We start from the raw sequence: 15,892 nt of genomic DNA, 5'->3' as shown, positions 1-15,892 counted from the left end.
AGAGTGCAGAGGTGGGTGTCTAAGGTGAAGGCAAGAGGGCTAGAGGACTAAGCTCTGAAGCAGCATGCACACACAGGAGTTCTCCCTCAACCCTGCCCCCTTGATGTTGAACATCTGTTCAAATTGATGCTTTCCTCTTGTTAACATCTGGCAAAAGCCACAAGCTCCCAAGCCAACACATAAGAAAAGCTAAGTGGGCTGTAAGCAAGGCATCTGATTGCAGACTTTCAAATGCCTTGTGGACAGGAAATGCAGAGGCAACAGAAAGCTGTTTGGGACCAAAAGAGGAAACTCAGATGTGTTTACACAACTTGAAAAGAACAAAATTAAGAAAAATCTAAGGATCAGTGTCACAGTGGCACTTCCATGGAATACCACATCAAGGCAGCACACCTGGGTCCTGTTTTATAGTAGGACTCTTGAGAAAGAAGATATTTAAAAAACAAACAACAAAACTGGCCTTGATTTTTATCATGGTGCTCATAGGAAAAGAAGAAAACTATGCAAATACAATTAACTAACAAAGTCTATCTCAAGAAAGATTTTAATATTTCAAAGTTAGATACAGCATTAGAATACCAGATCTAGGACCTTACCTAAATGCACTAGAGGAAAACATTGTAGATTTGCTTAGAGAGTTAAGAAAAGTTGAAGCTGGAGCTAGAAGGGACATCAATGATTCTAGCAATTCTAATCCACAGTTGCTAACAAGTTAAAGTACCTAAAAGCCAAAAAAAATGGTGTTGGTTTGTTTTTTATGATGGAAAAGAGAGCTTGAAGCTTAGATGTGGTCACTCATGCTACAGAAAAGCAATGAATATACTGACTGATGAAGTTACACAGCTCCTCACTCTTCACTGTTTTTAGAAGAAAGAGGCAAATGAAAAGGAAGTAAGTCAATGCTCAAGAAAACATGTTTCAAGGTATATGTTCTTGGGGTTGGTCCATTTTCATGCTAGTAGCTCTTAATTTTAGAAACACAGCAAATCACCATGATTTCTGATCACCAAGTTAGATTATGTTTTAATTTCTTCCTTCCTAGGACAGAAAAGTATATCAAATTTTAGGAATGTCCAAATGAAAGGTCAAAACAAAGCTGAGTGCTTTAAAAAGCTGTTATAGAGTAATCTTGTCTGCATAAGAAAAGTCCTATTTATGTGTTTTTATCCTAGCCTTTTATGTCTTTTTTTGTATGTCTTTGAATATTTACAATATGTTGGTATAGCAGTACAGGCATAAAATTCATATAAAAATAAATGCATACTTATTAAGGGAAAGTGTTCTTATAAACTTCCATAAACAAAAACTTGTAACTCTAATCTAGGGAATTAAGTTGTCTAGGCACTCTATTCTCCCACTAAAGTAGAGTAGGAACATACCCCATACTTACGATCATTTTCTTCTTGAATCTCAATATTAATCATATCAATACAATTCTGTATTTCATTCCAGCTTAAGTTATCTTGCCCTTGGGATAAGGCTTCTAGTTTAATGGACAGTAGTGCATTAGCATAACTGTGGAAGAGAAAAGGATGATATTAGTCATTCATTCATTCTTTGCTCACATTATACATCTTAAATTTGACAAATGTGGCCAGGTTTAGATGTTATGAGGGCAAAGAGTAGAAAGGCAAACTAAACTGTCTTGTGCCACACTGTCAACATTTACCAAACTCATTTACACTATTGGTATTTCTCTTAAAACTTATAAAATATTTTTATATTTACAAAGAATTCTGTTTAATGAAAGTTCTTTAAAAATCCAACTTTACACCTTACTCAAGCAAAAGTACAAGTTCTCAGTTCTGTGAAATAATAATTATAATATTTTTAAACTAAATCCTCCCCTCATTGCATGTCTTGATTCTGCTCAGTCTCTGATCTGTGATAAAATTCAAAGTTACCATGGTTCTCAACTTTTCCATCACCAAGAGTCCTTTTCTATTATTTTTCTTGCTCTTTACAAAAGCCAAGCTTTTCCACTCTGACTCTTATATAGGTGGGCTGCCTTGAGACCTAACATGTCTCAAAATGAAAATCCATTTTCAGAAATCTTGCTGAGGAACAGATATTCACAGTATATTTTCTTGAAGAAAGTGTACATGAGTTGAGCCAAAATATCCTTAAATTCCTTGTCACCTGTCCATTACTCCAATGGCTCCATAGCAGCAACTCAAAACTCTGTTCCTTCATTACCAGGGCACTCAGACTTATTACTTACCCTTGACCCTCCTCACTGTACACAGCTTCTAGAAAATAGACTTGGGTTGATTATTTTTTTCTTATCTAGGGAAATTTTAGGACAAAACTTATTTATATTGATATATTACTGAGGAACTCATTTCTCAATAGTAAATTTTACCATTTAAACATCATAGAACCAATGTTATACCACTTCCTAATATGCACTAGCTAGCCCAAAGCAAATAAACTCCAGAGTTAGTTTTTGTATCTTTACACCAGGAAATGAAAACCCATCCTCTATGTACACAGAGATTCATTTGCAGTTGACTAATGACTAGTCTGAGGTATTTGCTAACTAATAGCAGAGGTTGAAAGAAGTAACACATTGAGTCTAAAACTCTTTTCCAGGTTGTGACAAATTTTCTCAAAGTTCTATATGCTTCAAGGTGACACTAAAGAGTTTTTCCCAAAATAGCTCGAGAAAAAAATCTTCAAAATAGGAAGTGATGGGGCTGTAGCTCATGGGTAGAGCACTTGCCTAGTATATGTGAGGCACTGGTTTCAATTCTTAGCACCGCATACAAATAAATAAATAAGAGGTTCATCAACAGCTAATAAAAATGTTTTAAAAAAAATAGGAAATGATGGTGTCAACTCATTTTCCATATGAATGAAGTTACCAAATGCAGGCCAGAAATTAGCTAAATGTTGTGTGTGAGATTTTTACCTTATCAAGAATTAAAAACCTAAGAAAATACTCTACTACACTAATATATAATAAATAACACGGACTCCGTAACAATAGGGATAAATGGTAGCTTGCACTGGCTAGCATCCCTTGAAGATAGGGACCATCTATAAGAAAGTGCAAAATCCAATGGGTGACTCATACATTAATGTCTAAGTCATGATCTAACGGGAATAAAATGAGAAAGCTTAGTATGAACACAGAAAAAAAACCACAAACACTTATCAACTCTTTAGAAATGAATACCAACAAGTCAAGGGAAAAGATTGTAGGGGAAACCCAACAGAGCTCCACAGTCTTTTCCGAATGTCAACTTTGGGAACTGTTCCATAGTCTGCTGAAACAGGTCTATGTCCTTCATCTCTGAGCCCTCTTCCCATTGTGCCACAGATGAACTAGTAAGACTGCAGATATAAAAGACCTGGGAAGCTCTGAGAAGACTAACAATCCAGTGTAGTTCTGCAGATATTTATTAAGCACTGACTAAAAGAAAAATGTGTGACAGGCTAACCACAGGGAGATTAGGAGGAATGAGATGTAGCCTTCGCCTCCAGGAACATTCAGACTAGTGGCAAAGGGGACAGAAATTCGTAACAGGTATAAAGACAGAGCACAGTAAAGGCCACAAAAGTACAGATAGTCCCCCAAAATAGATACAATGGGATGCAAAGGAAGGAGAAGAGGAAGAAAATTCTTACTGGTGGAGCACCTGCCCCAGGACAGGCCCTGAACCAGGCATTTAATCCTCAAAATAGTTATGTAGATACAGAGTAGGGTTTTTTGGTTGTTGTTGTTGTTATTGTGTTGCTGTTGTTTTCTTCTGTGCATTTTTGTGCTTTATAAATGAAAAACAAAGGACTCAGCTAGGGAGATTGGCACTCAGATATTTTGGCTCCAAGGCTTATAGTCCTTTAACCATATCATGCTAATTCCCAGAAGAAAGAACTTAGCTGGAATGAGAAGCATGGAAACAATTCACAGAAGCATTATCTACAGTAGGCAAGGTTCCAAAACTATGCTGAGCAGTGCTGGATAAAGACTAAATTTTTGTTGGTGAACAGAGCATTCATAGATACAGACAGGGCAGAAAATCCATGGAGTAGTTGGATCCAGCTTGGCAAAAATGCAAAATAGGAATAGAGATATAGCTGGAGCTAATGTCAGAACAAAATGTTTGGAGTGTGAAGTTAGTTCCTAATTCAGACGAGAACAGAGAACAATTAAACAGAAGAACAGTTAACCTGGAACATTATATTCCCAGAGTCAAGGCTAATCCATATGTCACTTTTGTGAGAATTAGATAAAAGAATCTTTCTGGGAAAATACAACTATAGGAGTGGAAGACATGATGAATAGGTAGAAACCATGCGAGACTTCATCAAGGTGGGCCTGCCCAGCACCTCTGTGCTGTGAACCGGGACAACCGTAGGAGTAGTCCTATAGAGCAGTGCTTTCCAAACTTGTTAACGTGCAAGCCCTGGTTTCCAAGAACACAGGCTGATATTAAAAGTGAAATACTGAAAATATGGAAGATTACTTGGAGCTAGTGTGACTGCTAAGACAATAACAAAAGTGGACCCTGAAATCTCATGCTAGTACTGGGTCACCCATGTCGTTCTCTAGGTTATCCAGAATGTACTTAAATAAAAATTTTAAAAATCATCAAAATATATACATTTCAAACATTTCTCCTACAAACTACTTGAACTCTGTATTTGTAGGTCTTGGCTGAAATCAACAGGTATTGCTAGGGTTTGGATGAGTATCCCCCCAAAGGTTCATGTGTTAAAGACCTGGTCCTCAGTGTGGCTCTTGGGAGGTGTTTGAACCTCTTCGAGGAGGGGCTTAGGGGGAGGTCCTTAGATCTTTGGGGGTATACCACTGAATGGAACTGTAGGACCCATTTCTTTTTTTCTTTCTTTGCTTTTTTGGCTCATGAGGTGAACTATTTTGTTCTGCCATGTGCTTTCACCATGATATGCTGCTGCCCAAAGCTATGGGGTCTCTTGAACGTACACTAGAAACTCCAGAACTATGAGTTAAGATATACTTTTTTCTTTTTAAGTTAATCACCTTAGGTATTTTGTTGTAGTAGCACAAAGCTGACTGATACTGGTACAAACGTGGTTCTCAAATGCAGTGGGTAACACTTCCTTATTAGGTATTTGTAAATGGAGAAGGAATTTTTGCTTCTAAAAATGAGTGACTAGGTGGGTGGGAACTACTGTCATTTAAAGGGTAATGGCTGGGCTTCTAAATATTTGGAATAGTCTTGACAATTACTTCCCAAGATGCCTCAATAGACTGTAGTTTCACGAAAGAGACCAGCTTTGCATTCTATTCTAGCATCAAGAGTGACTGAAGCGTTGTTAAGTAAGAATGAATGATGAAGGCTGGAGTTGTGGCTCAGTGACAGAGCACTCATCTAGCACATCTGGGGCACTGGGTTCCATCCTCAGCACCACATAAAAAGAAATAAATAAAATAAAGGTATTGTGTCCATCTTAAAAAAAAAAAAAATATATATATATATATATATATATATATATATGAGGGAGAATGAATGATGCATGGATAAAGAGAGAAATGAGATGGGAACTGTGGAGGTTATTACAAAACAAAGTGAGAACATAAGGGTTAAATAAGGGTGGTTGCTGGGAGCAGCAATGTTTCGAAGAGGTACCCTCCTACAGTTTGACAATAGAGACCGGAAGTGAGCAGGCTCCTCACCGCACAATGCTGCTGGCAGAAGGCAGAGGAAAACTGAAATGGAGTTTGAGGTTTCTAAGCTCGGAGAAGAGGATGATGCCATTAATGGGAACAGTGAAGGCAGAAATAAATTACCTTGGAAACAAATTCTGGGGAGTTATATGAACCAGATGGTTCATATAAAGTAGAATATGAACATTAATTTCTCCAGGAAAACTATAAACAAGGAAAATTCATGGTCCTCTCAGTACTTTTTGGTCATTTTGTATTTCAATAAGTGGTCAAACACCACTTATTTAAAATCGAAGAAGTCTCAGATTTTTTTCTGTGTGACTGTACATTACCCCAGATAATCAGCCAACCTACTGATTAAAGTAGTCCTAGAATCAGTATCTGAAAAAGCTTTTGTCAAGATCTATGCAGACATCTCCCTCTGGTGGACACAAGAATTCAGGGTTCCCTCATTTTTAACTCAAGTTTTTGTCTTACTGAATTTCTAATTTGAGGACTCAGTGGTAGAGTACGTGTTAGTGTGTGTGAGGCCCTAGGCTCAAATCTCTGCACCAAAAAGAAAACAAATAAACAAGCAAAAAAAACCTTTAATTCTGGCTCCTTAATATTCTCTTTAGATTTATTATTGTGTTTATTAAAATATCAGTTGTACCATCTAGAAGCATATTTCAGGAACATGAAATGAAAGACACTAAATTGAGGTTGTTACCCATGGCCCATTGTGGGCTCAGGATTCCCTTGGCTTAACAATAGGAAGAGTGGGGTTTGGTCCTAACTGCTCAACTTTGGGTCCATAACTGCAAGTTCGGTTTCCTCATCAGTGAATTGAAAAAAAAAAGGTAGAGTAGATGATTATTAAGTGGCTTCCAACTCTTCTACAGTCTATTATCTCCACAAGAAGCCCAAGGGAAGGTATGTTTTCGATGGTTTCTCTCTTTTTAGCTATTGCATAACCTGTCAATGACAAGGCAGTCATTAATTGCCTCAAGATGATCATTTTAAATTCTTTTTTTCCACCCAAAGAACACTGTAAAAAGGCTGCTAGAGTTGAGCACAGTGATGCATGCTTCTCATCCCAGCAACTCCCGAGGCTGACACAGAAGGATCGCAGGTTCTAGGCCAGTCTCAACAACTTAGTGAGACCATGTCTCAAAAAAAAAAAAAAAAAAAAAAAAAAAAGAATTGGGTATGTAGCTCAGCGGTAAAGTACCCCTGGGTTCAACCCCTAGTACCAAAAGTTAAAAAAAAAAAAAAGGGAAGAAGGCAGCATCTAGTAAGAACTCTTCTAACAGAGTAGACTAGCTCTCAAGAGACATGAGCATGGTATATGGATTTTTCCACTAAGGAACAAATTCTTAATTTATGCTATCTGCCAAACACAAATTTCTACATTGAAAGAGGATTTGGAAAGTGTTCCTTACCGTTCCACACATGCCTCATCCAGGTTGTTGAAGCCTGCTGTGGGGCTTCTGAGTTGATTCTGCACAGACACAAGATCATTGCTCTCCAAGGCCTGGTTTAGTAAAGCAACAGCAGACAACATTTCCACGGCAAACAAGAGGTCCTCATGGGCCAAATAGTTCTGTTGGCAAACACACAGCACTCTAAGGTCCTCGAGTCATACACTGCACATATGTGACGGGTGTAGCATGCACATTGCAAATAACAATGAAAAGGCAAAGATTTTAACAGCCCAGCAGAGAGGTCATTGCTCACCTACTTCTCTCAATGGCTTTAAAGAACAGATAAATGGCTCCTAGGTTTTCCTTAGATGATAATTTTGGGGGCTGCATTAATTATAACCAACAGTTACAATTCCAGAAATATCTGCATTCTCCAGTTAATACCTATTCCCAGTTGCACTGGCTGTGTACATGCTCAGTGTAACCTTATAACTAAGCCAAGATTTAGACAAACCTTGGCTGAGAGTCCCCTGTAAGATTTTAACATAATTAATGATTAATGATTATTAGTTTGAATTAAGGGTGAAGGAAAAGAGGGGAGAATTTCACCTAAACATTATAACTCCAGAAAAATAGATTAAGATCTTTAATTAAGTCAATAAAATTAATTCTAATTCCAAAAAAGCAAGTCTAAGTAACATTTTTATAAATTGGGTAGAACCATTAAAACACACTATAGTCTTGCTGTTTGAAGAAATTTGAGGTAAATCTTTTATGAAACTAGTGAGGATCAACAGGTTTATATAACTTATAAATCTAGATTTGGCTTATATAAAAACACATATCTTAGATTGAGAATATCCTTCCCCTTTAGTATTTTCTTCCATTTGCCCATCTTATACCACCTTGTTGCAACTTCAAAAGGGGTAGAACACAAGGAAGAGCTTGAAAAACAATTACTAGAAAAAAGCTGATACACATCTTTATATTTAGGATATTATATATTATGTCATTCCTAAAACAAAGGGGACCGCGTAAAACATATGCCCCCTTTCTGTTCTTCCAAATCTTACATATTAAAGGAATAAAGAGAGCAAGTCTGGGCTGGAAAGTCCATGTACATATAATCTCAAAGTACAATGGCTTTCTCTATGCACACTGGGAGCTAGAGCAAGTTAATGTTATCTGTAGAAAACTACCTCCTTTCATGTACACCAAGACATGCAAGAAAAATCCTTCCAGACAAAGCAGATGCAGCAGGCTAATGCTGATCATATCACTGCTTGGGCAGCCCAACATGTAAAACCCTTTTCTGATTAGGGACAGGCACAGATCTGAGGGCACTGTGGAAAGGATACATGTCACTTATTCAGTCGGCCACCACTGAACAAAACACTGTGAGGCGAGGAGGCACTACCTGGCAAAGCACCATGAGAGATGGAGGTACCATCTGTCAGCCTGTAGCCACTGAACTCTCCTTGGAAATGTCACTGATCTCCTGAAAGCTTTCCCCAACAAATCATGTCTCCCATGCTGTCTTCAGGTACTTTTTTTGACCTGTCTGCAACTTACCCCACTCTCCTGGCATAACTAGACTGTGGACAAGACATGTATATAATGAAATATTTATATTCAAATGTATTATTATAGTTTTCCGGATCTTCACAGAAATCTTGAAGCAAAGTGGTTTCAGAGTAACAAAGCACAATTTTACCTTCTACCTTTAGACGTGGTTATCATAGGAAGTAGGTAAGTAAATTTTATCTAAATACCTTACATGAACTACAGGCTTACTCTATAAGGGAGGCACAAGATTGCAAGTAAAGAGCAGAATGGAACCATTGCCAATTTACCTCCTCTATTTCTTCCAGTGCACAGTTCATGAATATCTAAAGTAGGCTATAGCAAGGATGAGGAAAAACCAAAAAGAAATGTGGTTGGATGACCACTGATTGACCATGATCACCTGGCAAAAAATGACTGAGCTATAATATAACTAGCTTTGGCCTTCAAAGTTAAAGAAGTGCAGGAAAAAACTAATGAAAGAACCTAAGTGCAATTTAAGGAAAAAAAAAACCAAAACTATTTTTACTTTTATTATAAAATATCATATTTCTATTTAGAAAACATAGTATTGATAATCAAGAATAAGAAAACAGGTCCAATCACCCAAAACCTTTAGACTACATTTTCATTTTTAATTCATGCACAATTTATACAGGTTTTGTTCTTCTTACTTTATTTTCTGATTTTAAAAAATAAAACAATGCAATATATTTTACTTTCAAGCAGTTTTCCACCCTCCAGTTAGTGTAGGTATTTTTCCTGATCATTATTCTTTACACTATCATTTTTACTGGTTGCACAGTATTTCTAGAACCAGGAGTACCACAAAGTAAGCAATCTATTATCCAACATGTAGTTAGTTTCCTGTTTCTCAGAATTATCAACAATGCTGTGAAACATCCTCATGGTTAAAACTTTATGATTCATATCCCTTAGGCTCATTTTCTAGAATGTAATGGTGAGGACCACAGGCCTTTGATGTACATCATCCTCCAGAAAGATTGTACTCTCATGTTCCTACTAGTTATTTAGGAAATGCCCACTGCCCCACATTTATCTACATTGGGTTAAATATTTCTAATAAAGGCCAGGTGTGATGGCACAGGCCTCTAATCCCAGCAACGCAGGAGGCTCACAAGTTCAAAAAGCCAGTCTTAGCAACTTAGTGAGGTCCTGAGCAACTCAGCAAGGCCCTGTCTCTAGATAAAAAATAAGGAGTGCTAGGATGTGGCTCAGTGGTTAAGTGCCCTTGGGTTCAATTCCTGGTATCAAAAAAAAAAAAAAAAAAAAAAAAAAAGCCCTTTAATGTATAATGATATAAAATCTAATCTTAAAAAATAAATGTACATTTATTTACTTCTGGTTGAGTTGAACTTTTTGTGTGTTTGCCATCTGTACATTCCTTGTCTTGTGAATTGCCTGTTTGGTCCTTTTTTCTTTATTCTTTATTTCTTTTTTGGTAGATGAGTGCTAATTCTGATTTTTAATCTAATCACTAAACCTGTGTTTTCTTAGAATTTTAAGTTATATTTACCTTTTATTGGGGGGTGCTGGAGATTGATTTCAGGGCCTCATATATAATATTTAACCTACTATTGTGGAACTTTATTTTGATAGAAGATACGTGTAGTGAACTAACACTTTCTGAACAATGATGAAACACTTGTAAGAATCCTTATTTATTAAATAATCTTTTCCCCACTTCTCTGCAATATGGCTCTCTCCTGTGAAAAAACTGTGGCTCTACTTCTAGAACTTTTAAGCATTTTGCTCCTCTGCTTGCCTCACAGAAATACTAATAAACATGCCCTTATTAAAAAAAAAATTTTTTAGTGGTCGATAGACTTTATTTTATTTATTTATTATATGTGGGCTGAGAATTGAACACAGTGCCTCACATGCCAAGTAAGCACTCTACCACTGAGCCACACAACTCCAGCCCATAAACAAACTCTCACATGAATACTACGGTTTAACCCTATTAGCATATTAAGAAGCATAAATTTACAAAAATCAAAACCATAATGTTAATGTTCTTAGTTGTACATTTCTAGGAGTATTGTTTAGAGCTTATTTTTCTATAATAAAAATATCACATACTTTAAAAACATTTCAGTATAATTTAAAAATTCTCTAAATTTCTTCCAAAAATAACAGAATTGAAACAGCCTGTTTCAACTCACTCCCTTAGTTTACTAATTAGGCGCTTGAAATTTTCTCACAGTCTAAAGCAAGAGTTACAGAGAAGGGAAGGATAGGGATCTGCACAGGTGGGTCATGAGGCTGGAAATTAGTACAAGTGAGAGACTGTACCCTTCCCACCCTCCACCCGCTTTCCTCAATTGCTTTCTTTATGTGCACAGTCTCTTCTGACTTACCATGGTGTTCTGTTTCTGGAGGTTGAAGAGTTCATTCTGATACATAGCAGCAGCAAAGGGATAGACCACAGGCAGCTGGGCCTCTGGTTTCTGCAGTGCAAGTAGTGTATTTGCAGGGTCACCTTCCCGAATGACAGCATTGATGTGGTCCACGGCAGCAAGTCCTGAGGATGGGTTCACACTGCTCCATCAGAACAACTGCTTTCCCCGCTTGCTGCTTAACCCAGACAGCCCTTCTTCCCAAGGATTCTAACCTAAGTAGTCAGTTTCTAAGAACTCTGAAGAGCTGCAGATAGAGGATAGGCAAAATCCTGGAAAGCCAGCATAGTGATTCAAGTCAGCCCAGTCCTTGGAGTCAGTACCTAGAAAAACCTTGGCACTGATGGAGCTGGGGTTATGGGATCATTCCTACCTAGTATGTCATCCCTACAAAAGTCTTGCTTTGGGGACTAGCTCTAGTCCCTCCTCTTCCAGGACACCTTCAAACTGTTTCAGTCCCTGAGGATTTCTCCCTTTGTGAATCCCCACAGCTATTTAAAACGAGGCTATTCCATCAGGCTTGTTCTCCACTGCTCCTTGGATTAGTACTGCTTCTCCCAGAAGACTTAAAGCTACAAGAACACCAGAAACAAGTCTTGCCCTGCTTCTGTATCCTTCAAATGAACTGGCATGGGGGAAAACCCCCCACAGGCACTTGGATACAACCATAAACTATGTAATCTTTCCAGTTGTAGGGTTCAGGTTACAAAGAATTTAGTGATCAAATTAAGGATGCTTGGAACAGCAGATTGAGCCTAGTTTACTAGGCACAAAAAATAAATTGTTGAACTAATGGAAGAACAAGTGATTAGCTCTTTCACCAGAGCCTGCAGAGTGTACCCTCTAAACAAGGCATCTGGGTAGCAGGAAAAACAAAGACCCATAGGTTTGTAGAGATTTTCAAGGCAAGTTTGCCTAATATATGACAGCTATGATTATTCTAACCCTTTATGACAAGATGACAATCTTCTCTAAATACACTCACAAGAAACGTTCCTTAGACTTTCTGCTAAAAGACACCATTCGACAGCAGGAAACACGACTAATGGAACTTTTTGAGTCAATTCCAACTGGAAACACAAAGTTAATATAAAAAAATCTTTGGATCCCACTATTTTTCTATACATAGAGTTAATGGGACAAATGACAGAATTCCAGAAAGGAGGGTTGGTGATTGTTTGTGCTGTCTGTTGTTCTGTTAAAGTTAGCCAAGGCCTTTCAGCTGCATCTGGAAATACTCTGAGTAGGATCTTGCTTCACCTCTGAGAACTTTATTATGTGAGCTTGTGTAACTGGATGTTAAATATTACCAGAAACCCATACCCTTAAAACACTTTTAATAAACTATTTCTTCTAAAGAAGTTTTTGTCTTTACTCATTTAAACTGCCTATAACAAAATTTCCAGCCCTGATCTTAACATAATATATTGTGCAATGAAATGGAACACATGAGCCAAATCCAAAAGCCAAATGACCACAGTTAAACAAAACTGAAGTCTCTGAAGACAGATCCATTGGCATTACCACCAAAGCTGTCACCTAGGTCATTACAATGACTGCTACAAATGTAATACCTCAGCATTTTAATACAATAACCCACACAGCTGGGGAAGAGCTTGTTAAAGTACCTATATTTTATTTACAGATTTTAAAGTGCCCCATTGTCTTGTTGTCACATCACCAACTAAAATAGCTTCAGATTGTTTTTACAAGACTACTTTCAGTCCTACTGCGCTATAAATTTTCAGATGAGGAGAGATCAAAAACTTCAGAATAATCATGTTCTGAACATTTAAAGCCACCAAAATTGCAATGTCCTTTATCAATTTTAGCCGATTATTTCATTATGTCCAAATCATCCAGTGGCTTTTACTTAAAAATAGGGGAAAAAAAAGTATAGCTAATTTGGCATTAAATTTGCAGTCAGGAAATTATGTCATTGTATATGTCATTGTAAATATTTATTTATAAGACATTTTATTTAACATGAAAAAGATTGTTTTAGTGGTTATATATAAACATTTCAAAAATAAGGACAGTAAAAGGTTATGAAACTTCTTCATTAAGCTTATGGACTTCAAATATTGTCTCACTGGCAGTATTAATTTTTTCTTATAATTCACATCTGTCAAACATAATGAATTACTTAGCTTTCAAAAAGAGCAGAAAGAAAAACCTGAAATTGGATGCCATATATTATCACTAACATGATCTAGACTTAATAGGGATAGAAGAACAGGAAAATATACCCCCAAATAGTAGGGTATTGACTTAAAAAAAGTTGCCTGAGACCTCTCAGCTGTGTTGTGATTAAATTCTCAAATTTACTCAGTTGCTAACTGCCAGACATTGAAATGAACTTGCTTTGGGCTTCCTCGATTACTCTTTAAACACTTTGGGAAGTTTCTCCCCAGCAACTTAGGAGCAGACTTCTGAGTAACACCTGCAGGTGTTCATTTCTTTGAAGGTGTTCAAAGCAATAAAAAAACATTCCAAACTCATTTAGGCAGTTACACATAGGGCAAGATATGACTATAGTAATTAGTGGACACTTCAAATTAAGTTTGGCAGTGGGGTTCACATGCTTTAGCACCAAATGTCCTGTCATGGATTTAGGTGGTCCCCCCGCCCTGCCCCAGAGTAACAGGAATTAGTTTATTGAAGGGACAGGAAAGGGGAAAGGGGACACTCTCTCAAGGGAAAGAGTGAGTCCTTTCAGAGAGGAGAGGGACAACATGCTTCTCCTGCACACCGGTTTTATTGGGGATCCCAGAGAAGTTTCCAGAGAGTCCTGCCCAGGTCCACCTCTTGACTTTTGACTGACATGGATTCATTTTTGGGGGGAAATATATGGGTTGTTTACATTGATCTAGGGAATACAAAGGTCTAGTGGAATTCCTTACTGCCTCTTCTGAGGCTCAAGTAATAATAAATTTTACTAGAGAAGGGAGTAGTCTAATAACAAGATTGATGGATCTGAACTTGCACATGCTTATTTTAAACACCCAAATTTTCTGTTCTTTATAGTCACATAACTGAACAAGTCATGAGGAGGAAACTGTGACTCTGTAGAGGCTCAGGGAAGTGAGACTCAAACCTGCCATTGCGTGATTTAATCTGGCCCATTAGCAGAGAGTCTTATTCTTTCATAAGTTCTGTGCGCTGATTGTGCTTTTGGAGCTCTCTTGCACTAAAACTACACAAACTGTAAGAAAAGAATTTTTGCAAACTACAGACTAGTGATTGAGAAAGAATAAAAGGCATAAGTGTTAATAATATTTTTTATGATTCCAATAGAAAACCATCACCTAACACAGACAAGGAGATATAATCTTATAGTTAAAATCTTTCACTAAATAACCTTCAATAGTAATCCCAAAAGGGACAGATTCAAAATATGAAATGCACTGAACTTTTGGTACAACAGGAAGGTAGAATCAAACTAACATCAGGGTACTTGGAGATACTTTGTATGGACTAGAAGGAGGTTTACCAAAAGACTCAAAATGGAAAAATGTCAAATGTATCATAATTAAGAGCAATATTGACATTTACCAGATTTTTCATCACATAAGGCAGTTCTGGAAGTACATAATTAGAGAGTTTTGCTGGAATTCTAGCAAAGGAAGTTTGTAGCTTATAAAAATATTCATTCCCTTCATGTAATCCATTACTTACTATTGATTTTATTGATATTTCCTTGGATTTCTGCTTGTGTCAGCAGTTCTTCATATGCATCTCTTTCTTCTTCTGAAATACAGCTATTCTGCAAAACAAAGTCTTCACTGATTCCTAAGGCTCAATAAAATCTTTCCAATGCTCAAAACTTGAATGCAAAAATACAAGCAGTGATTAAAAATAACCCACTATTTTTCATTTCAGATCAGAACAAGCATTTGTGAAGTGCTTGCTCTGTGCAGGCAACTAGGGGAGATACATACACTCAGTGATGATTACCAACGACAGACTCAGTGACCCTTAGAAGAAGCCTAAACTTCTAATGTGGAAAACATTAGGTTGCATGACTTAGTATTGGGATTTTTGTTTTTGTTTGTTTGGTGTTTTGGGGGTGCTTGGGATTCAACCCATGGCCTCACACATGGTAGGTAAGTATTTTACCACTGAGATACACCCAGCCCCTTTTTACAAACTGTATTTGGAAACATGGTCTAAGTTGTCCAGGTAGGTCCTTGAACTTGGAACTCTCCCTCAGCCTCCTGAATGGGTTGCTCCATTATACCTGGCAGTCTTGTCATTTTTTAAAACCGAAAAACAGTTAAATATTGGCAATCTTGCTTGATTTGATATAATAAAATTAAGAATGCAAGTATTAATGAATATTCACAGTAAAACAGAACAGATTCTATTAAAAACTAGATTCAAATTAAATTGGGAAGGAAACTTTGAAAAGCATTAACAACTGAGGAGGGCTTGGAGGAACAGAGTAACCATAATGACCAATTGGGTGACAGGATGTAGACAGCAGGGTTTGGTTACACAGGTCACAAAGCTTGCCATGTTGGGCTATCGCATGGAATATATGTCCAGGGTTGGCTAAAAAAGATAGAGAGGTCAGTTAGGCCCCATGGAGGCCTTTGAAGGCCAAGCTAAGGACCTGTACTTAATTCAGTAGGTAGTAAAGAATCAGGAGAGGTTTTGGGTGGGGTGACTTCAGATCTATAGTTAAAGATTAAATTTGCAAGCTCAAGTTCTGAGAGGGGTTGGCTTGGAGAATGACAGGAAGCAGGGAAACCCAATGAGGAAGGTGCTGTAAGAGTCCTGTGACAAGGTCAGGAAGGCAGCACTAAGACAAGTTTGGTGAGACTAGACCAGACAACGAATTTAAGTTGGCA

At 37.4% G+C, this 15,892-nt stretch overlaps 1 protein-coding gene and 1 long non-coding RNA gene across 2 annotated transcripts in view; one reads left to right on the top strand and one right to left on the bottom strand.

The window, feature by feature from the left end:
- Positions 1 to 15,892, top strand: part of LOC306664408 — a 1,052,029-nt gene that overhangs the window by 370,005 nt on the left and 666,132 nt on the right. The gene's annotated exons all lie outside the window — the stretch shown is intronic.
- IQGAP2 (IQ motif containing GTPase activating protein 2) overlaps positions 1 to 15,892 on the bottom strand; it is a 284,608-nt gene that overhangs the window by 96,647 nt on the left and 172,069 nt on the right. Inside the window, 4 exon segments of the mRNA XM_079145190.1 lie at positions 1,391 to 1,515; positions 7,075 to 7,235; positions 11,001 to 11,164; positions 14,718 to 14,805. Coding sequence (XP_079001316.1) covers positions 1,391 to 1,515; positions 7,075 to 7,235; positions 11,001 to 11,164; positions 14,718 to 14,805 — 538 coding nt within the window.

The sequence above is a fragment of the Sciurus vulgaris genome (genome assembly GCF_902686455.1).
Source record: "Sciurus vulgaris genome assembly, chromosome: 6".
Lineage (NCBI taxonomy): Eukaryota > Metazoa > Chordata > Mammalia > Rodentia > Sciuridae > Sciurus > Sciurus vulgaris.
Note: the sequence above shows the minus strand (reverse complement) of the source record. Positions and strands in the feature narration are given on the sequence as shown.